Source organism: Culex pipiens, chromosome 2 (assembly GCF_016801865.2).
Source record: "Culex pipiens pallens isolate TS chromosome 2, TS_CPP_V2, whole genome shotgun sequence".
NCBI classification, from domain to species: Eukaryota; Metazoa; Arthropoda; class Insecta; order Diptera; family Culicidae; genus Culex; species Culex pipiens.
The window spans coordinates 29,051,661-29,074,283 of NC_068938.1; the positions used below are offsets into that span (position 1 = coordinate 29,051,661).

The 22,623-nt window shown below is 37.8% G+C and overlaps 1 protein-coding gene across 2 annotated transcripts; it reads left to right on the plus strand.

Moving 5' to 3' along the window:
* Nucleotides 1-6,568: 6,568 nt before the first annotated feature.
* LOC120415574 (uncharacterized) lies at nucleotides 6,569-21,089 on the plus strand. Of its 2 annotated transcripts, none has more exons than XM_039577153.2 (2): nucleotides 6,569-6,784; nucleotides 19,363-21,088. In XM_039577153.2, the coding sequence occupies exon 2, from the start codon at nucleotides 19,376-19,378 to the stop codon at nucleotides 21,029-21,031; it is 1,656 nt and encodes a 551-aa protein (XP_039433087.1). In that variant the 5' UTR covers nucleotides 6,569-6,784; nucleotides 19,363-19,375; the 3' UTR covers nucleotides 21,032-21,088. The 2 variants fall into 2 exon arrangements, with proteins under 2 accessions (XP_039433087.1, XP_039433088.1); XM_039577154.2 differs by lacking the exon at nucleotides 6,569-6,784 and adding an exon at nucleotides 11,576-11,698 and having other exon boundaries at nucleotides 19,363-21,089.
* Nucleotides 21,090-22,623: the final 1,534 nt, after the last annotated feature.

Consider the following 22,623-nt stretch of genomic DNA (forward strand, 5'->3'; position numbering starts at 1 on the left):
TTCATCTACAAAGATCGTTAGAAGACGTTGAACTGGTTGTAGATTCGTCCAATTTCAGCGTTCCATGTAGTGGAACAATACTCATACTTTTCCTTGAAGATCGATTGATCGTTACTGTCGATGGTTCTGTTCTACACGATCAAGTATCACCCATTCAAACCCCAAACCAGCTTAGCATTCACCTATCAGGGACCATCCACCTGGAAATGCTCCGTCTAGCCATCGATCCCCTGATCCGCGTCCAATATATCGACGCATCCGACTGCGTGATCCAGGAGCTCAAGATCACCAGCGGCTCCGAAGTCGACATCCAAGAATCCGTCTACGATCACCTTCATCGACTTGCCTTTCAAACAGTTTGGTCACGCTTCCGCTGCCCTCCGTCATCCCCGTTGATCCGTTACTACGAGGAGTTCGTCGACAAATCGAACCTCTTCAAGGACGGAATCATGCGCGGTCTAGTCCACGATCTCAATCCAGCCTTCGCAGGCTTCCCATACTATCGCTACCACTACGAGAACGCTCCAGTTGCGAAGCAACTACAGCGAGATATGCCCGGAACACGAGGTGATCAACGGAAAACTTCCCGCTGCAAGGTTCCGGACGTGCTGGAGCGAATGTATCCACGCGGGGAAGGATTCAGCAAGGTTTGTAGGAGCTCGAGCGTCAAGATCAGCGACGATCGCGGCAATACGGTGGCGCTGTACGAGGAGTTTGCCGGGGCCAAGGCTCGGTTGAGCAGCTTCGCGTACGACGGGGATGGTAGGATGATTGCGAAGTTTTCACCGCTGTATCACGAGCGGGTGGAGACTTTGCTGCGAGGGGATGGTTGGAAGGTGGATAGGAATGATCGTTTGCAGCAGCAGTGGGGATCGTGGTACGAGTATGATCGGGAGGGGAGGGTTGTTGAAGAGCGTGGACCGGATAAGGGAACTGTGAGGTATCGTTACGAGGGGAAGTTGCTTGTCGAGAAGCAATATGGGTCGGCTACGGTGAGGTATTCGTATGATCGAGGTGGTGAACTTTGGCGTGCCAGCTACGCTGGAAGCAGTATTGAATATTTTGTAGAGAAACAGCTTCACGATTCCGGAAACATCTGTTTCAAGCGTAGAATTATGTCTGAAGAAGTGGAGGAGGTCATCATTTACGATTTCGATGAGAATCTTCTAGAAAATACTGTCAAGGTGAAGTCAGTGGTTCCTAAAGAGGTGACAATGCGATTTGAATACGTCAAGAAGAAGCTGTCTGAGGTCAGATATCCAGAAGGAAGTGATCTTCATTTGATCTACTCCTACGATCCAAGCGGAAGACTGGTTGGTATTGGAGATTCTGGGAATCCCTACCGATTTATTCGCAATAGCTACAATGCTAACGGATTACAAACCAGTCAGATTCACTGTCAAAGCAATGGTGAATCATTTGCGAGATTATTCGCTTACAACAACGCTTTCTATCCAACAGTCTATGAAGATCCGTTTATGAAGCAGACAATAAGTTACGGAGAGGATAGTTATGGTGGTCTCAACTATGACTACAAGAAGGTAACAGCTATCCAAACCGACTATAAGTGGCTAGATAGATGTGAACCAGGTGCAGTCCGCTTGAACACGGAAAGTTTTTCAGGGGTTACAAGCTCAGAAAAGGTATACGACCTCTTTCAACAGATAGGAATCGTTGACAGCGATGGAATCGTTACAAAGTCGTTCTATCCTGACTTGTACCCTGAACTACCCATGAATTTGGCCTCCGACAATGCTATACGGAAAATTTTGCTGCAAAAATTCCCCAAATGTAGTGGCTATCGCTGCGATTACGGCATCGATAACCAGTTGATCCGAGCAAAGTATTTCACAGGTGACGAAAAAGCCCGAATGCGAGCTCTGACCGTGGATAGCTTCAACGATTTACCAGATCTATCGCCGAGCTGTAGAGAACGGATTTGGCGAAAGCTTGTAAAATTGGGAGTTATCATTGAGGATAACGTTCACGATCGTATTGGGACATCACATGGAAAAAAGGGAAGGACTATGCTCAACGAGGACATCAAATGTTTCCTGGATAAGAGTGAAGATCTTGGTATCTATTACAATCAAGTTGAAAACCTTATCCTGAATGCAATCGCTTACAGAGTGGAAATCACCCGTGAAGTATTCTTGGACTATTTCATGAAGTGGAACAGTCCAATCAACTCACAAACCTACGAAAAGAAGCTACTTTCGATTGGTGACTCAATCTGGACAATGCTCTCCACGAATCGATTCCTAGACGATTCCTGCCTGCAAGCACTGTCCCCATCGTTCCGTGACGCCTTATCCGACTACTCAAACCACTTCCGTTCAATCGTCCGGATTCTGCACGAGGCCTTTGCGGTATCGCTGGGCACCTCCCCAGCGGACGTCGAGTCGTACGATATCGATTCCAACGGCAATCACGGATGTTTTCGTACGGGATCGCGATGGTTCAGCTTGAGCTACTCGCGGTGCGGTAATCGGCTGGACTCGGTGACCGTTGAGGATCCCGTTGAGCGCGGGCCGTACCGTGTTCGGCACGATGAGCGGGGTAATGTCGTAGAAGCGAGACATAAGGGGATCGTTGGGATTGAGTATGATGTGTTGGTTAATCGAGCGAGTAAGGTCATTTTGGAGGATGGGATGTCTGTTCAGTTTTCGTACAATTCTAGAGGTGAACGCGTTTTGAAGCGAGTTGAACACGTTGATGGAACGATCGCCGAGCGAGTCTACGCCCGAGACGACAAAGGTCGCTGCTTAGTGGATTACTATTCCAGCTACTCGAAACTCGGAGAGCTTCAAGATCAAGTGACGACATACTACATCTACGACGATCGAAGATTGGTCGGCTTCAAGCGGGACAACCTGTACTACAACGTCCTAACAGATCACGAGGGATCCATTCGTTTGGTACTCCTCAACGGCCAAGTCATGGCGGCTTACGACTACATGCCCTACGGTCAGATCATGCGTAAATACGAGGTAGACGGTCGTAGCGGGACGATCTACCGGTTTACCGGTCAAGAATACGATGAAGAGCTTAGACTCTACAACTACCATGCTCGGCTGTACGATCCGGAGTTGGGTCGTTTTCTTCAGGTCGACCCGCTAGAGCAGTACGCCAGCCCTTACAAGTACGCCGGAAACTCCCCGTTGGACATGGTTGACCCCGACGGACGCTTTGCGTTCCTAATTCCACTGGCCGTCGTAGGAGGTGCCTACTTGGGAGGACTGATCTACAACAGCAGTGCCAAACCGTGGGAGTGGGACTGGCACAGCCGGGGAACGTATCTTAGCATCGCTGGAGGTGCTGCCACCGGAGGAATATTCTCAGGAATACTCGGCTTAGCCGGTACCGGTCTACTCCTGGGGGCATACCTCGGTGGAGCTAGCGCGGAAGACAGTTGGTTCCCAAGCGATTGGAAGTGGGACAAAGCAACCTGGTTCGGCATCTTTGCGGGAGGTGCCTCAGGAGTGCTTCTCCCTAATTCTTGGGCCTCCCTGGTGAAATCGACCAGCGCAACCCAGAGCACGCTGGCTATGGCGATCTTCGGGGGTGTTGTGTACGCCGGCGGTAATTACGCGCTAAACTGGCGAAAGTTCAAAAGTCCGAACCCCCTGGATTGGGACTGGAGTCATCCGGGAATCTACTACAGAATGTTTGCCGGTCTCACGATGTCTATCAATGTGGCGAACAGTGCGTTTACGTTCGTAAACCTGCTCGATCAGATGACGGATTGCGTGAACGTTTTTGGGGTGCTAGAAACGGCCAAGGATTCTGCCGTTGTGGACGTGGAGCTTTCGCTGGAAGCGTTGGCTCAGAATCGGGCGCTTTTAGAGCAAGCTTTCCCGCATGCTATCAAGGCGTTGACGTTCTTTGTTGCCTTTATGAAGTAGATGATAGGATATTTCAACCTTCTAGCATCTTCACATTAAAAACGTTACTTAATCCACCCTTAGGTGGTTGGTGCCTTCCTTACATTCGTTGGAAAGGTCATTTAATTACCTATCCAAATATAGGTCGCATGATATATTTGGACAACGTTTTCTTCAAAATATCTGAGATCTGTCCTCCAAAAAGTGTATTAATTACACCTAAGTGCTTATAACTTTTGGTAGGGTTGTCAGATTTTCAATGTTTTAAACGCGTAGGAAAGGTATTTTGATTACCTATCCAACGACAGGTCGCATGATAGATCCGGACATCGTTTTCATCAAAATATCTGAGATTCCGCCTCCAAAAAGTACATAAATAACACTCAAGTGCCAATAACTTTTGGTAGGGTTGTCAGATTTTCAATGCATTGGTTGCGTTGGAAAGGTCTTTTGATTACCTGTTCAACGACAGGTTGCATGACAGATCCGGACAACGTTTTATCATGATATCTGAGATCCTGAGTACATAAATAACACTTAAGTGCTAATAAATTTTGATAGGGTTGTCAGATCTTCAATATATTGGTCGCGTTGGAAAGGTCTTTCAAATACCTTTCTAAAAATGTATAGCATGCCAAACTACCATTTTTACAATCTTCCGGACTTTTGTTAAATTTTTTTTTCTGCAATTCCGTCGTGAAACTACTTACTTTTCCTGTCATTCATGAACGACAAAATAGCCTACTTTTCTGTACCAAAAATAACAGAATCGAATAGCAACACTTTTCAAAATAAATGCTGAAAACTTCCACTTTTCAGCACTAAAATGGGTGCTAAAAATTGAACTTTTCAGCACTTGTTTCGAAAAGTAACACTTTTCAACATTTTTTTGATTTAAACGATTTATTGACAAAATACATGAAAATTTGACATAAAATTTCACTCAGTATGTGTTTTTTGGAATTGCAAAAAATGTTGCATGGAACTCGTTGCAAAACTTGATTTTTTCAGCACTCTTCGTATTTATCCAACTCGGTGAACCTCGTTGGATAAATGTACGACTCGTGCTGAAAAAATCCTCTTTTTGCAACTTGTTGCATAAACTACTATTTTAGCATAACTTTTGAAGTACTTAACTAAACCGCATAATTTTTAATAGCGACTTATGGGACCTCAATACGGATCGAATGACGCCAAAACGGACAAAATCGGTTTAGCCAATGTCAAGATAATCGAGTGACAATTTTTTGATCAACATCCCACCACACACACAGACATTTGCTCAGAATTTGATTCTTAGTCGATAGGTATACATGAAGGTGGGTCTAGGAGGTCTAATTGAGAAGTTCAGTTTTCGAATGATTTTATAGCCTTTCCTCAGTAAGGTGAGGAAGGTAAAAATATTGTGAAGGCCATATTCATTTTCATCATTTTTGAGATAATTATTCAGTATAGTTCAAAACCATGCAAGCTCTCCACCGTTATCTGGGGTGAATCGGGGCTACAGTTTAAATAGGGGCAGCAGTTTTTAGAGGATTTGAAAGCTTGAAATGTGTTTTTCGGTTATGTCTCCAACATACCATCTTGTACTTCTTTTTAATATGTATTGTGTGCTTCCAAAGGAAATATGCATTCACTTTTTAAAATTTATTCGCTCATTTTAGAACTCGCTAAATCTCGGAAATTATTGGTTCAATTAAAAATGTAAAAAAATTAAACCTTTATTTTTTTTTCTGATTTTTTTAATAAATAATTTAGGAATGCTATGATGAAAAGTAAGTAATGAGTTTTTAAAGGGCTAAATTAACTTATTTTGTACATTTTTAAATATTGGGCTTGACGATTTGCGAAAACGTAGAGAATTAATCATTTGACAAAAAATGTGTTAATTTTTGTATTATATGTTAGTTTGGTCATTTGAAGTCAAATGAAATAGTCTTTTTATGACATACATTTGAAAACATTTAAATAATCATTTTAAATTAAGCAAATGAACAAGTAGACTCTAAGTGTTATAAATTGGAATTTTAAATGTTAATTAAAAATAATCCATTCTATTTTTCCCTTTATCAAAACATATGTTTTACGTTTTTAGGAGATTTGCTATTGACAAAAATGTTGTTCTGATAGGGGAATGTAATTTCCGTACAAATCTGTACGAAATATGTTCCAAATATCGTATTCTATATTACTAAATGTAATCAAACACAAACGCAGTTGACTACAGTAAAAAAATCTTAGGCTTGATAATAATACAAAGATAAAAACTGGCATATTGATATACATTGGAAGCAATAAAATGAAAATCCACAACGCTAAAAAAATAGTTTTTACATTTTTTTAAACAAAAATACCTTGCGAATAAAAAATAAATGCGTTTGCAAATATACGGCAATTTGAAACATAATTCAATTTTCAAAGATACTTTTGTCTTAGTAATCTATCAGCAGGTTTGTTTGAACTATTGCTGTTATCCAAATAATAAAATATCACTTTAAAAGTTAAAATACCATGCGTTTCCATATTCTACCTTGGAGAAAGTCCGTTCCAACCCACTGCGCACCAGAGAATCATAATTTCTCTCACATTCACCCAACAACTGAGAGTGGCGAACGATCCTCCTTAAGCTTGGTAAACAACAACAAAAAATTTAGCATTCTGAGGAGCATTCCATCGTTCCGCGCTGAGATCGGACACTAGTTCTGCAGATTTCAACGCGTGAGCATCGTCAGTCTCGTCCAAAACGCCGGCCAGTTCACATCGTGTCGACAGAAAACTTCTCGTGTGCGTTATATAAATAACGAAACTAATTTGCCTCTGTTTATATACAGAGAAATAAATTTTAAATTTTACACATCCCATTCATAGCAGCAGCAGCAGGATCAGTGAATAAAACACCGGTAAGTAGCCGTTCGGATTAGGTGCATCTGCTTTTTGTGGTGAGGTTAGAGAGTGTCCCTTCCAATATGAGAAGGTATCACAAAACGGATGAGACTGTTATGCTTCGAAGTTGTCTAAATTTACTACGCATTCTCTTGAGACTCTTGGCACAGTTTTCAACTAGGTGGTGTGACATGATTAATGATTCAGTTTTTATGAAATCGGGACTTTTTTTTTCTTCGCTAAGGTGTGCGACGATTGATCGTTGGCGCGGTTTGACTAGTGATTTGCTGTGGAATATTTTGGGATAGGTTTTAAAAAATGATCGAGGAAGTTTGGAGTGGATGCTGTGGCTTGAATGGAAATAAACTGAGTGATCATAGATCAATATAAATTAGGATTTATATTTGACATGGAATCCGCAGTTATGACAAAAAATGTGATGTCTTGATAATCAATTAATTCACTAATTTCTGGGCTAAATCGATATTTCTAAATTTTGGCCAAACCTGATTCAAAGACATTGTAGCCCAACTCAATCCCTATAGAGCGTCGAAAGAAATGTGAAGAAATATAAGTTTTGGTGTAAATGGCAGCCTACGAGCGAAAAAGTATTTTTTGTCCATAATTTACTTTTACACCCCAGAATCAAACATTTATGAATAACTTTTCAAGGGAGCGTCCATAACCAAAGCCACTATTATGGTAGACGTGTATCCAGTAGACACACCTTTCCCCCAAATATGTGCCTGATTGGTTGAAACTACGACTTGTGAGAGCCATTTTATCATTGTTCCCCGTGTCTCATTGATGACTACTCTACCCTACAATCTTAAAAGAAGAATATGTTTTAGAGCACTTGAAACCTGATGAAAAAAATGTAAAAAAATACATAAAATATGTTAAATCTAAGAAAAAAAAAGTTGATTAATTTAACAGTATTTTGCAACATGGATTACTCAAACTCGACTAAAGCTGAGGGAATCAAATTCATCATTTTTTGTTCTTGTTTGATGTGCTTAATTAAAAAAAAACAATCACGAAAAAAGTTAATTTTCGTTTTTTTTTTCAAAGTTTATGTTTTCAAATTGTTTCCAGCTGATTAGTCAGCTGATTATATTTCATTAAAATTTTGAAGTTTTTTGAACAATTTTTTTTGCCCCCCAATTTTTCGAACAAAACATTATCTTTGAAAAATATTTGCAACGGCCCTTTTTTTTTAAAAAAAAGTTGTAGTATTTTGCCATGAATGTTTTGAAATTTTGTGTTGATCCATAAAAAATATATATGAAAATGATAACGATTTAATAACATCTGTTCTGAAAATGTTTGTTTTCGTTCGCAGTGTAACTAAATATTTTCTAATCCGAAAACATCCGTATGCTGAATTCATTCCTAAATGAACGTTGGAAATATGCACAATCATCCAACGTTCATTTAGGAATCTTCGTCACGTAAAAAACACGAAATAATGTGATTTTTTGTTTGGCCATAAGGGTTACCTACGCCGTATTAGGGTGGCCCAAAAACTGCAAATTTTCGCTGATTTTCTCAAAAAATACATTTTTCAATAAATCATTACACCACGCCGCGCTATTACAACCGATTTTAGCTAGCTTGGCCTTTTAGGAAAAACCGTTTGAAAAAGTCGTATGAAAACATTCATTAAAACAGGTGACAGGTTTCGGGATAAAAGGACCTATAATTAAAAATATTTTTATCGGATTTCTCGAGAAATTTTACATACCACATATCATCAAATGAGAAAGTTTCATCAACAGGATTTAGAGATACAGTTTCAAAATAAAATCTTGGTTTTCGATGCGAAACATTCCGAAAACGGCAAAATCAACTTTTTTACTAAAACTGTGATAACTTAATAATCAGACCAGTAATATTTTTGGATACCAAAAGTTGCGATATTCTATTGAAAATGTGTTTTTATGTGAAAATCGACAAAAAAAAGGTCTGGTTATTTTTGCCAAGGAACGCCCATGCCAAAAACCTTTTTTTTTCAAAAAATATATATCTCCAAAACGGCTCAAAAGAAAGGAAATTGGTTGAACTTTTAATGAAAAATACTGAGATATTTTAAAACATAACTGTATAACCGTACAGATCAAATGCAAACTTTGTTTGCTGTCTCAGGACCAAAGAGCTCACAGCTGAATTTTTTAATATGATTTTTCAGTATGTTTTATGTTTATGTTACAGCTTCAAAAATGGTGAATATCTCGAAGCGCCAAATTACGAAATAAAAAAAAAACTTTTGCGCTAAAACTGAGACAACTTGCGTTTTTCAATTCTTCCACTATCCACCTTGAAGAGATGAATGCACAATGGTGTAAAGTCTCTATAATAAAACAAAAAAAAAATTAAAAAAAAAACATTCCCTGTCCTACACTGCCCCTGATCGCATAAATGTCCCTTATGCATTTTCATAGATTTCAAGTTTTTGTTGCAGTTTGGTTTAAAATTGTGTGCTCTTTTAAATGAGCCTATAACATCCAGTACTTTGTTCTAGAAATCATGAGGAAATCCAGTTTTTTCGCGAAAACTTAACACGTAGCCTTATGTATGGGACAAACTTTAAATGCATTTTTCTCAGCTTGCTGTTTTTGCATATGGGACATTTATGCGAACATGGGCAGTACAGTTCTTAGGGGTAATTCTCGTATGTTTGGCAGGTTAAGTCGCTCCTAACTCCATCAAATTTGCTGATTTTCACTATTTAAACAACTACAGTCGACTCTCTGGCTGTCGATCTTCTCGATATCAATATTGCTCAATGTACCGATGAATTCTTCAGTCCCTTAAATCTGCATACTTCGATTGTCTTTATTCCTCGTTATTTTCCCTTGCTTGAAGGATCTCTTCCTCGACGGTCCCTTGGATTCTGTTTGCTTTAAAAATCTCTTCCGGTTGTCAATAATTTCACTTTCTCATGGCTTGCATAGACATTTTTCTTGGCGAAACGAAGCTTTGTTGGGTGTTTGACATTAGTTTGTTTTTGTTTGATGGACGTTGCCATGATTCTCTCCCATAGCTGGGTATAAAGAAAAAAATATTTTCAATCGATTCTTCATTTTGCACCTTTCTGTAAACTGATGATTCTCTTCCTCGACGATCCCTTGGATATTGACAACCAGAGAGTCGACTGTAATTCTGCAAAACTTTTGATAGAAACTTGCTTGCTCACTTCTTATTGAGCTATTTATCACTCGAATTCAGTTGAAAACGCTTTTAATTAGCTTTAATTGAATGTCAAAGTTCTGACCTGCCAACATTAGAGGCACGCTGGAATTAGATGCTGTTCTCCTAATTTACTTTTTGTGGAGACGCACATTCCAATGCTCAACCTAGCGTCTCCATGGAAAGTTCCACTTTCAATCTAATCTCCAAAAAGACGATCATTAAAGAACCATCCCATCCCAGCATGCGGGGGCCCCACTTTCAAACGAATCCCACGCAGTTATCCAGCTGCGTGTTTTGCTGGACAAGCACGTCCGTCGTCCTCCCATCACCACCCCCCGGGTTTACCACCCAGGGTAGAAGGAAAGGCGGCTGGCAAATGATGTGTTTATGTTTATCCGATCGACGCCTGCTTGGGCGTTGAGCAAATCTTTTCGGATCTTTTTTTTTTCTTCCCTGAAACGACGAGACGAGGACTGAGAGCAAACAGCAACCGCCGCATGCCAATCTTTCCGTGTCGGTCGTCCGGGGGGCTGCTAGGAATGCTCGAATGATTTTCGATCGACGAGTGATTTGCCACCCCATGCTACCGCGGGGTGGGATTAGTTCACTCAGAAAAAAGTACTGGCAAAATCCATAAGAACGTCTTATGACCTTTCGACATCAGGATTTTATTCGGATGTCATAAGATATTCTTATGGCTGGGAGGGGAAATTTGACAAAGCCGTCAATTAAGATTTCCATTGAGTTATCTTATGACATTCATAGATGAAATTGTGTATAGAATATATGGCAATGCTCATGGAGATTATATTGATAAACAATGTTTTTTATACCTATTTTTTCTTATTTTTAATTGAATGAAAACATTTTTTTTTTAATTTTAAACGTATATATTTTTAAATTATCGTAATATAACTTCATTTCCTTCCGCTGCTCGTCGTCCCGTTGGTTTACGCAGCCTCCGGTTTAATCGTCTTTTGCTGGTGATTCGGCATGTTCTGCCGGATGGCCACCACCTTCGGCATGACCGCGTCAATCAAACTTAAACCTTCGACCGCTGCTCGGAACTGTCCTCACCGATGCTATTCTCCGGATCCTTCTGGAGGATGCTGGGGAGGGCCGCCGGCGGAACCAACGGCCATTGATATTACCTAAAATACCAAAACAAAATATTCAACTTCGAACCAAAACCCACGAAACACCCGCCACAGAACTTACCTGTGTCTTGGAGGTCGCGGTAAAACTCATAGCGGCGGCGGCAGCTTTGTGAAGTAGTTACCGGAACGAACTACGGGGCGATTTGGAGTAGCGAGCGTTTAAAATTGTCTGCTCGATCCGTCCTTTCGCCATCTTGAAATGTCAAAAAATTTCACACTAGCATCATACGCGAAAACCATTGAAAAATTACAGATGAATTCCATAAGAATTTCTTATGAAGTCCATAGTCTATCAACAGTGGACCAAATACATAAGTAAAGTTTAGTTATAACCATATGAATTTATAGTGACGGTCATAAGATTGTCTATGAAAATCGCGAGAGCCTAGTGGATACTCAAATCAGGCAGCACATAAGATGTAGTCTTATGAAAATCTTACATTCTTTTTCCTCAGTGTTGGAGCAGGTTGGATCTGATTTAATTTGAACGGGCAGTGCAGTGGTGTCGGTTCTGTATGCGGTGTGTGTGTGTGCGATCATCAAGGTTAGATTTGTGGTCGTGGGTGGAAAATTCCCGCACAGGTGAGAATGTTGAGCTGGTGAATGAGTCGGATTTCGTCACGCTGAGTGAAATTTCAAACCGAATGAACTATTAAGAAATGTGTCCAGTTTTGGGTTGAAGACCTGGCTGTGTCAACATGAATTTGTTTTATTGAGATGAAGATTTTAAGTGAGCTACATTTAAAATAAAATAAAAAATCAAGTATTTTATAAATACATTAAATAAATCAATACTTTATAAACCTTCATAACTTAAAAAGACCTTGCCAAATTTTAGCTGCCCTGCTATTTAAATTGAGGATATTTGTGTATTATACGGTCAAACATATAGTAGAACTTGTGAGATTCCGTACAAAAATTAACAAAGTAAATTTCATTACAAAATTCAAAAAGTTAAATATTGTAGGAAAAAATGAGTTGAACAATAGATAAAATTATAAATAAACCAAACTTAAACTTTGTAGACATGCTTTTCCTTAGACCAAACAAGCAATTTTTCGCCAATGACAACAGAACTCTATTCTGTATCTTCCGCAAAGTGTGAGATGTTGGTAAGGACTATTCAAATACACGCTTAAAAAAAGGTTTCAAACCTTAAATTCAGTGTTATTTTTTAGCGTGATGCGATTTTCATAGATAGAAGAAACATATATTTTTCTTCATAAAAGTTGGGGCCATCCCTATGACCAAAGAAGCTATTTTGTGTCATTGGTTAACCCATACAAGTCTGCATACAATTTTGGCAGCTGTCCATACATAAATGGCACGTAAATAATCGAAAATCTGTAACTTTTGAATGAATTTTCTGATCAACACCAAGTCTTCGGCAAAGTTGTAGGTTGTAGGAATTTCCCGAAAAAAAAATATTTTCATTTTTTTTCCACAAATACTCAATTTCCCAAAATCCATATTTTTGTATTTTCGCAACTTCTGAGCCATAGAGAAGTACAGTCATCCCACATATTCGGAACGGTTTACAGATCGGCCGATGGTACTTGAACATAATGATTTGCTTTTACCTTCATTTGGAAGCTTTTCTTGTGATTTTTCGATTGATGTATAGACCGGCTGCGATTTTTTACGTTTTATATAAAAAAAAATAAGAAAAACATTGACCCATGAAAACCACAAATTCGGAACACTTTTTTCTTACGGATGTAAACAAACTTTGATTCTCTCCAGGAGTACATGTTTTTAACAAAATATTGACTTCACACACTGACATCAAAGAAACTCAAGCTTAGTGATGTTTTATACATGGTCTGATAACTATTTTTGTGATTATATCAGTTGAACTCAGGTGTTCCATTATTGTGGAAGGCACAATAACATCCCACAATTATGAAACAGGCAATTTGGAGGCAGTGTTTTGCTGCTCTGAATAAAATAGTCTCGAAATGCAGTTTTATGTTCAAAAAGAACTACTTTTACTAGAGAAATAGCAAGAGAATGTCGAAATGAAGGTCCTAAAAATAGTAGGGTCGACAGAAAAGCTGCATTTAGCATGCTATTGACAAATTATCACAACACCCAACCGGCGGTCGCATGATTGTGATGCATGGCTGCATGAAAGCATATCAGAATCTGCATGAAATCTGTCCTCATGCATTTTTTGCGCTATAAGGGTATGACAATTTTGCCCGTTACCGACAATTATTGTCATTACCGACGGCTGTTTGGTTGTATTGCACAAAAAAATCATAACAGAACAAGGATTAAACCACGAACTTTTTGGTAATAGATCCAACACGCTACCACCGCGCCATGGACGCTTGATGGATTGTGAGGGACAGAGCACCAACACATTCTTCTCTCTTCAGTTATGCTAGGGGACGGCGCGCTTTATATGTGTTGGTGAGAACTGCAGATCGCTGACATGTTTACGACGCGGGCAAAAATGAGCTATGAGCTTGCTGCAAAAACTGTTATAAAATATAACAATTTCTGCAGCAAATCCACTGTTGCAGACTTTGTTATATATTTTTCCTTTGGGTGAAAAGTGTTCCGAATTTGTGGGTGTTCCGAATATGTGGGATGACTGTATGTTCAAAAAAAAAATAATTTTGGGAAAAAATCTAAATTGCATTCATACTTTTTTTGAACGATTTTTTTTATGTAAAATTGATTTTGCAATCGAAAAGTACATCACAGATTTATTGATAAAAGGCTCCGTTTTCAAGATATAGCCACCGGAAGTTTGATTTTAGCAAAATATTTGCAGTTTATCGATTTTTAAAAATATTGACCATGAGTTACCATTTCTAAAAATATTTTTTCGACAAGTTCAGAAAATTTGCTATAAAATTGTTTGAGGGACATTGAAAGTTTGGACCTATTTTTGCTGAAATACAGCGGCTTTAAGAAAAAGAAACAGGAAAATTTAAGTTTTCTAAGTCTCATCCAAACAACCCTCCATTTTCTAATGTAGATATCAAATATCCGATTTTAAATGTTAATATATGAAACATTCATGAAATTTTCCGATCTTTTCGAAAACAATATTTTTTTTAAATCAAGACATTTCAAAAGGACTAAACATTCAAAATTACGCCTTTTTGAAATGTTAGACTTGATTCAACAAAATAAAATATAGTTTTCGAAAAGATCGGAAAATTTGAGAAAATTCACTCAAAAGTTACAAATTTTCGAATATTTACGTACCATTTTTGTATGGACAGCTGCCAAAATTGTTTGGAGAATTGAATGGGTGAATGACACAAAATAGCTTCTTTGGTCAAAGAGAAGGCCCCAACAAAGTTTGAGCCAAATAAAAAAAAAATACAAAGAGATAAAAATGGTCGAAACCGGCCGATATTGTAAAGAATTGCTCAAATTCTTTTGGGACCATCCAAAAATCACGTGGATTTTTTTAAATCTCAATTTCTTAATACTCAAGAAAAAAGATACTTTATGTTTAAAAAAAATGAAATTCGCTTGAAATTAGAATATTTTTAAAATGAATTTATACCGGCGACTACTAACACGGTCTTAAGTTTTTTCTTAGCTGGGTGCTTCTATCTTTCTTCACAAATTGTTCAGCCGTCAAAAAGCAAAATAATATTTAACTCGAAGGCAACATTATTTTTTTTAATATTAAGCTTGAGTAGTTTTTTCGAAAAAGCTATCTGCAATAAAATATTCTACAATGATTTCTTTCATATACTATCAAGTTTGAATCAAAATGTGACATTCAAATTAAAAAAAAATCAAAGATATTTTCCAGTTAGTAATGCCGATGATTAGACTTTACTTTAAACATGCTATCTTTTGAATGAAGAATGATGGAATAATTATTTGAGGCACTTTGTGTTATTTTTTTTGTTTTGAAATTAACAATTTAGCAACGATTGACGAAAAAATTGATTGAAATGTGGTAAAAAGTAATTGAATTTATTGAAATTAATTTTTAAATATTGCTAGATATGCGCAAGAAACTGATTTCACTATTTTTAGGAAAAAACTTTCAAGTGACTGTTCATTGAAAAAAGAAATTCAATTTTAAATTATTTTTCGACCATCCCAAAAAAAACCCAAACCCAGAAATGATCACCATCTCAAAAGGAATAACACGCGCGTTCTGGCGTGTGGCGAATTGCTTGTTTACTCTCTCAATAAGCATATTTTGCTTGCATGGGCCATTAAGGCCAAAGCCAAAGTGAGCCAAAGTTTCCCGACCGCACCGACCGTTCTCTTTGAATTTCCCTCGCCATCACTTTACTGCTCATTAAGACCGTGATGGCCGTGAAGATCCGTGCGTGCTCTGGACTGCATCACGCAGCGTGGAATTCACACGCGTTCGGTGTCTGAACGAGCTTGTTTCCAGGCACATGTCGCGGTGACATTTATCGATGGTTTCCCATGGGATGGCGAAATATGCGGACAGGTGCAGCAGTGGCGGACGAGCCGTGCTAAATTCGCGACAGTCATTATTAATTTTTAACGATGTGGCGTTTAACGGACGAGACGGGACCGAGTGAGCAGCATTGCTGACTAACATCTCGGCGACTGTTTCCTGGCCGCATTGCATGCCAAGATTTGGAGATTAATCTTGAGCATGTCTGGGGAAATTTTTGTTGCATCGACTTTGGCTGTGATAATATTCTTTTTCAGGATGTTGAAACGCAAAAGCCAGAAAAACAACATAGAAGCTTGAAATTGAAAAAAATTAAACCTCACTATAAAAAAAATCCAATTATAATTCTGAAACTCAGTACCTGCATTTGCATCATTCTAAACCTTTTTTAGTATTTAGCTCAAAACATAAAAAAAAATCGAAAATAAAAAAGTGATGAAAACATTATTTCCCTTGTACGATTTTCTTTGCCTTAGCCTTAGACAGTTATCCTAGCTCATAGCAGCATTTTCAATCCGAGCCCCGAGCTTGCAACAAAAAAATCAAAATTTTTAAATTGTTTTTATTTTTTTTATTTAGATGAAACGTTGTCCATGCATTGCCAATGCCAAAAGAAGTATTTTGCATAATAGACCGATTCTTAGCGAAGCTACACCAAAAAGTCACTTTTTTCAATTTTCAACACGATTTTTATATGAAAAAAATCATTTTTATTTTGATTTAAAAATTGCAATGTTCTTTGAATGCGTTTTCTTACCTCAAACGCCATAAATATTGACCAAATAAGGTCTGCAAACTATAGAATGGGAGAGGAGTTTTTTCATAAATCTTTTTAATTTGTGATAATGTGTATTTGAGAACCTATATCTTGTAAAGAGTGTACTGATCGATTTGGTGTCTTAGGCAGATTTATAGGTTAAAATTAGGAATTTAGTTCTCGACTTATAATATCAATTTAAAAAAAATCAACAATTTTATAAAATTTCAAACCTATTGAAAACTGTTTCTTCAATTTGAAAAAAAAATAAATAAAATAAAAATAAGAAGTTTGAAAAGGTTTAATCTGTTTTATTTTTTAAAATTTCAAAACATACTCATTTAAGCCGTTGCAAATATTTTTCAAAGTTTATGTCACTCCAGCCCCTCCCCCTTCAAAGTCGGCCTGAATAATCAGGGGGCAACACATTTTTTTCGAAAAACTTCAAAGTTTTAATGAAAATTAAATTGTTTTCAACTAAAAACCAGTTAAAATGAATTTTCCTGCGTTTATAATCAAATTTAGCATGTTTGTACTGTTTTGAAAACATTTTAAATTTTCATAAAATGTCAATGCACAGTCCCACGAAAAAAACTTTTTTTTGCGAAAAAAAATCGTCAATACATCGATATTTTTAAAACTAATGATTGGAAAGCAACTGGATGCATGTAAAATAAATTTTAAAACACATTTTTCATCCCAAATCCTAGGCTTGTAGTTTTATTTTTTTAATTTTTGAAAAAACTTTATTCAATCTTATCTCCCGTGCACTATGGGGTTTCAGGCGGCCATAAATCGAAAAACCGACATACTCTAATTATTTTTTTGGTATTTTTTTTCGAAAATAAACATTCTAACTAAGAAAAATCCGGAGTTTGAAAGTTGTAGGTTCAAAATTCACTGAATTGCAGACCTTCAAAGGCAAAAATGGTAAGAAAAAACATGTTTTTTGACAAAAAAATGATTATTTTTCATAGTTGTACTGTGTAGCTGTTATTGTATTTTTTCCTGCATCATTATATATATTCAGAAAGGTAATTGATTCAACTTTTCAATAACATTTTACAAAACACACTTTTACAGGCTAAAAAAAATAATAAAAATCAAAAAAGTTGGATTTTTATTCAAAATTTAGTTTTTTTTCAACTTTGTTAATGGAGTACTTTTTTTGTGTGCATTTGTGCGATCTGAAAATTTTGCAGCTTAAAATTTGAACCATGTCCTAACTTGTCTCCAAATTTTAAAGTGCACTTATGTGCACTTTTTGAGTTATGCCATTTTGAACATTTTGATTCTTGCAAGAAAAGTAATGATTTCGCGTATACGCTTGGTTAAAATCGCATTATTTACCTGCGGAGGCAGAAATGACGTACCTGCTATGTATGTTTTGAAATTGATTTGATATTCATGACTTTGTTGGTACTTAGGTACGTTTAATAAAATTAGAAATTTCTATTCAAAGTATTTTACAGTAACGATTCGTCGAATATTCATATCAGGTCGTTGTTGTGTTCTTTTGAAAGTATGGATAATAATACCGTAGTGTCCCTATACGATATAACGAAGCACTATTCTGAAAACGTGAGAACTGCTTTCGAGTATATTTGTAAGAATTACAACATTGCAGAAGTTCATATTTTAAGTAATCTAACGACAATCGCTTACGTAGTGATTTTGATTCAGAGGAATTTATCGTGGAAAACGTGAATTTTGCAAGTGGATCAACCAAAACGTGGACGAGAATCCATACAATGTTCCATAAAATAAACCGTCTAAAATTCTAAAATACCGCAAAAATCAAATTTTAATTAGAGAGGAAGGGGGGGGGAGGGTCTTCAAAGAGAGGTGGATTTTAACTCAAGAAAAAGGGGAGGGAGATTGAACGTAAATCAGAAACTTTAACATAGCATAAACCGCCATTCCGTGCATTAAATAGACAGAGCAAGAATATTAAAATTCACCACTTTAATGCATGTGGCCTCAAATATATGAAAAAATCGAAAATTAAACTTTTTTTTTGGAAAAATATCAAAATTCATTTGTTTTCATTATACTAAGTACAAACAACACAAAAAAGTCACAAAAAAGCAAAAAAATATTTTTGGCCGCTCGTTTATATGGAAATACCCCATAGTGCCGTGGCGTTTACGTCGTTTTGGCGGTTCTGTGGCAGTAATTAACTAATTAAATTGCTATCAATAATTTTTCATACTGGAAAAATCAAAATTGTAAAAAATACGATTATACGAGCGAACCTCTTGTCCCACCTTCCCCAACGTATTTTTTATTTTCGGATTAATGCAAAACTGCAAAACTAGAGGCAGACATTTTTGGAAATATATGCATTACAAAATTTTAAAATTATATTTGCTTACAAACTTTATAAATTCATGGTATGGGAAATATTTTTGGTAATTTTATCGCACTTTTATACATTGTTCGAGATGATTGTAATAATCAAAGACGAAAAGCACAAGAAAATAAGGGAAAAGAACTTTTAGTTGAAGTAATAAATTAAAAAGTAAGGTAAGTGAAAACGTTATTTCAACAACAAAAAATAATGATAAAATGAGCTTGCGAGATTTTTTAAAGGAATCTCCTGAAATTTTCTAAGAAATGACAGAAGAAAAAATATGGGTTATGTTCTACAAGCTGACAATAAAAAAAACATATTTCGATCTTCAAACGAAGAAAAACTGTGATCCAATTTCAAAGAAGCCCCCCTCCAAATGGTTCCAATCAAACGTCGCTTCCACGATGCTTAAGGTCACACTCCTTCGCTCAATAGCCCATTAAAAAAAAACTGCGAAAGTCAAGAGTGCGTGTTAAACCAAAACCAATTTGTAAAAATCTCTCAGCCCATCGGTCTTTCAAGTGTTTTTGGCGCGCACTCTCGCGGGGTTGGCATCAAGTGGAACATCCTGGTTTTTCGTACACACATAAACCAAGAGTGATTGATGTTCGCTGCGTGCTCTCTCCCGTGCCGTCTTCACATTCACCCAATTCGACAGTTTTAACGATCTTCTAATGTGCTAAAAAGTTGTTTTTTCCTGCTCTCTTTCTCTCGACACACAGGTTCTTTGCGCCAATGACTTTTGAGCGGAATGACACGTTCTACAATCTGGACCGGATCTACTCGACGATCGAGCGGATGCTGGTGCTGATTCGGCAGCTGAGCGGGTGTTCACGGCTGGGGGAAAGTGGCCGAACGATCTCGTTGGAGTTGCAGCTGCTGAACACGATCGACGATCGGGCGTATCTGCTGCAGGAGCTGCAGGATTGTGTCAGCTATCTGTTTGGGCAGTTTCGGAAGATTTACCTGATCAACAAGGATTTGTACGTGCAGCTGAACAAGCGAGGGGGGAGGATCTTTGAGCTGGAGAAGCAGTTCAAGGAGCAGGGCGAGAGCAAATGTTTGTATTATATGGCTGATGTGATCAAGTACGAACCAGCTTTGTTGGCCATGCAGCGAGTGTTGGACAGGACGATGAGGGAGATTCGGATCTTCCGGAATCAGCGGAACAAACACAAGCTGGAGCTTTGCATCAGTCACATTGTGAACGGGAATTTGGATAAGGCTTTCGATGAGTTTTCCTCGTTTGAAAACAGCATTGAACAACTGCCAACAATTGTGGAGGAAGTGTTTGATGGGGTTATGAAGAATCTGATAAAGTTGTTGCTATTCCTCAAGGGTTATTATCAGCTGAAGAAACCAAACTCGGCACAAACTCTCGTAACCGGATGTGAATTTATCGTTCAGTATTTGAAACAGTCGACCATGTTTTGCCGCGTGGAAACTGTCCTGCTTTACAGTCTAATCAACGAAGTTTTGCAAGAAGAACATCAATTTGAAGACTTCTTTCGCGACCGTCTGGAGCTCATGCTGGTCGACTTAACTGGGAATAAAGATCTTGCCATCAAAGTCATTCAAACTGACCCTGATGACTCCAGCCAATTTGCTAAACTATTCAGCTACGTTTCCGATCCATTGCTTCTTGAGATGATCCGACGATCCTACCAAGGCTCATCCGACAACCTCAAAAACGTACTTAAATTCACCGTACATCTTCCGACAATCAATCAGGTCATCATCTGCTACCAAGAGCTCTACCAAGAAATGCGTCGCCTATCCCTCATCAACACGCCCCAAATCTTCATGCTGGCCTTCCACATCAAACGGGTCATGCAAAGCCCAAAATTTCCCTCCGCCACCCGAGCACTAGAGCTGGAAGAACTCAAAGCCGTCCTACACCCCAACATTTCCAGCATAATCTGGAAGCAGATCAGCATTTCCCGCCACGAGTCCCGCATCCTGATGAAGTTCAGCAGCATCGGCAAGGAAATAAACTTCACGCGCTACACCGCGGACAAGAACCGCTTCGAGCTGGAACCGGTTGAGGAGGGTGAGGCGTTCCGCATCCGGAACGTAGCGATCAACGGGTACCTGGTGGAGGGAAGTGGATTTCCGCTGGTCGCGAACGCCAAGTACGATCCGTCCTGTGAAAGTGGCCACTGGCGGTTGGTGCCGTGTGAGGAGTGTTGCTACTTTCAGATTGAAAATGTGGCCAGTGGGCGGTGTTTGTATTCGAGCTTTTCGGAGTACTCGGAGAATGATTTTTATAACAGTCCCGAGCTGGTGCGGTTGACGGGGGAGAAGAACCGGTTGAACGAGAATAATTCGTACTGGAAGATTGGGGAGTTTTCGCGGGGATCGCGAGGGGATCCGGAGTGTGTAATTCTTTGAAGTATTAGTAGATTAGGGTTTTATGTTTAAAATGTGTTTTTTTTTTTGGAAATATATTACTGTCGTGTATTCAATTTGTTCTTCTCTGAAAGAAATGCCCATATCTATTTAACAATGAGCAAGTCTTCCAGATATCAGCCTGTATTTCAATTTTAATTTTGTTTTTTTTATTTTCCTTTAGGAGACAACTTTCATCATTGTCATGATTTTGCGATTGATGATATAAATTTTGCCTCGTTTATTTTTTTTTTTTTTGGCAGGGAAAAAAAACGAAGTTGACTTTATAGCGGTCGGCCACCATTGCTAGTACCAACCACTAGTGTCTTCCTTTTTAACTACAAGGACTTCGCCGCCCTGGGCTCCTAAGTGTTTGAGTACGGCACGGAGCGACGGCGCCGGATACCCATATTTACACTTAGAATTTTAGAGCGCCCGCCGCGGGATTCGAACCAGCAACCTCTGGATTGTGAGTCCAGTGCGCGGTCCGATTTTTGGCAGGAAGTTGATTCAAAAACTAAATTTCAAAATTTAAGCCACATTTTGAAACAATAATTAGGCGAAAAGTATAACAAAATGCATCACAGTTATGCTTCTATCCAAAATTATCAAAATATCAATGAATTCATATTTTTTTTATTCTAATTTTTTGTTTGAAAACTTTTTTTTTGACCCTGATTTTTCTGAAAAAAATTGAAGGGACAAAAAAATTTAAATAAAATTTGCATTCCTCTAAGTTCAAATTCGAATTTAAGACAAATTTAAATGGATGTTTTTCTATTTAATTTTTAAATGCATTTTTTTAATATTTAATTTCCGCCATTTTGGCCGCCATCCTGGATTATAAAATTCTTAAGAGTGGTTTAAAGTTCGACAGTAAAAAATAAGACAACAAAACATTTGTTTTCGTGATTCGATTATCCGAAGTGAAATTTTTGCATGGCCTTCGTATAATCGAGTCGGGACTGTATCTTGAAAACAGTATTTCTGATAAAAGTTGTAGGACAGACAATTAGCATTAGCATTAGCATTTGAGGACAGACAATTCGTTAAAAATTAGGTACACCCTTAAAAAAACTTTTATTTTTTTATTTGACAACTATTGCACAAAAACATGTTTTATATGTTTTAGAGCAACTATTCTAAACCTTCTTCGAGGCTGCCATGTAAATCAAGTAGGCTTGGAACCTCCGTTGAGAATCGCAGTTTTAGAGCAGGCCTGCCCAACGTCCGGCCCGCGTAGGCTGTTCATAAAATACTCAATAAATAAATTGAGCGTCAAAATTTAAAAAAATCTTGAGAACAAATTTTGAAGATATTATAACAAAATATTTATTTGTTTTTTTTTGCTTTTGACATAAAATGTTGCTAATTCAACGTTTTAATTAGATTATGCCTTTGTATTTTTTAATGATTTTATTTCACTTTTTAACATTCTTTATGTTTGAATTTATTTTTTATTATTGCTATATTGATGTTACAAGAAAATTCTTAAACTTAAAAAATGTGCAAAAAGATTGCGAAAGACACTTAATTCAAATTACTCAATGTTTTGGCTGCTTTACTTCTTATTGAATTGTTTCTATTTTGAGGAT

Excerpts from the sequence above, each read along its gene's own strand:
- LOC120415574 (XM_039577153.2), top strand. The coding sequence starts at position 19,376 with ATGACTTTTGAGCGGAATGACACGTTCTACAATCTGGACCGGATCTAC.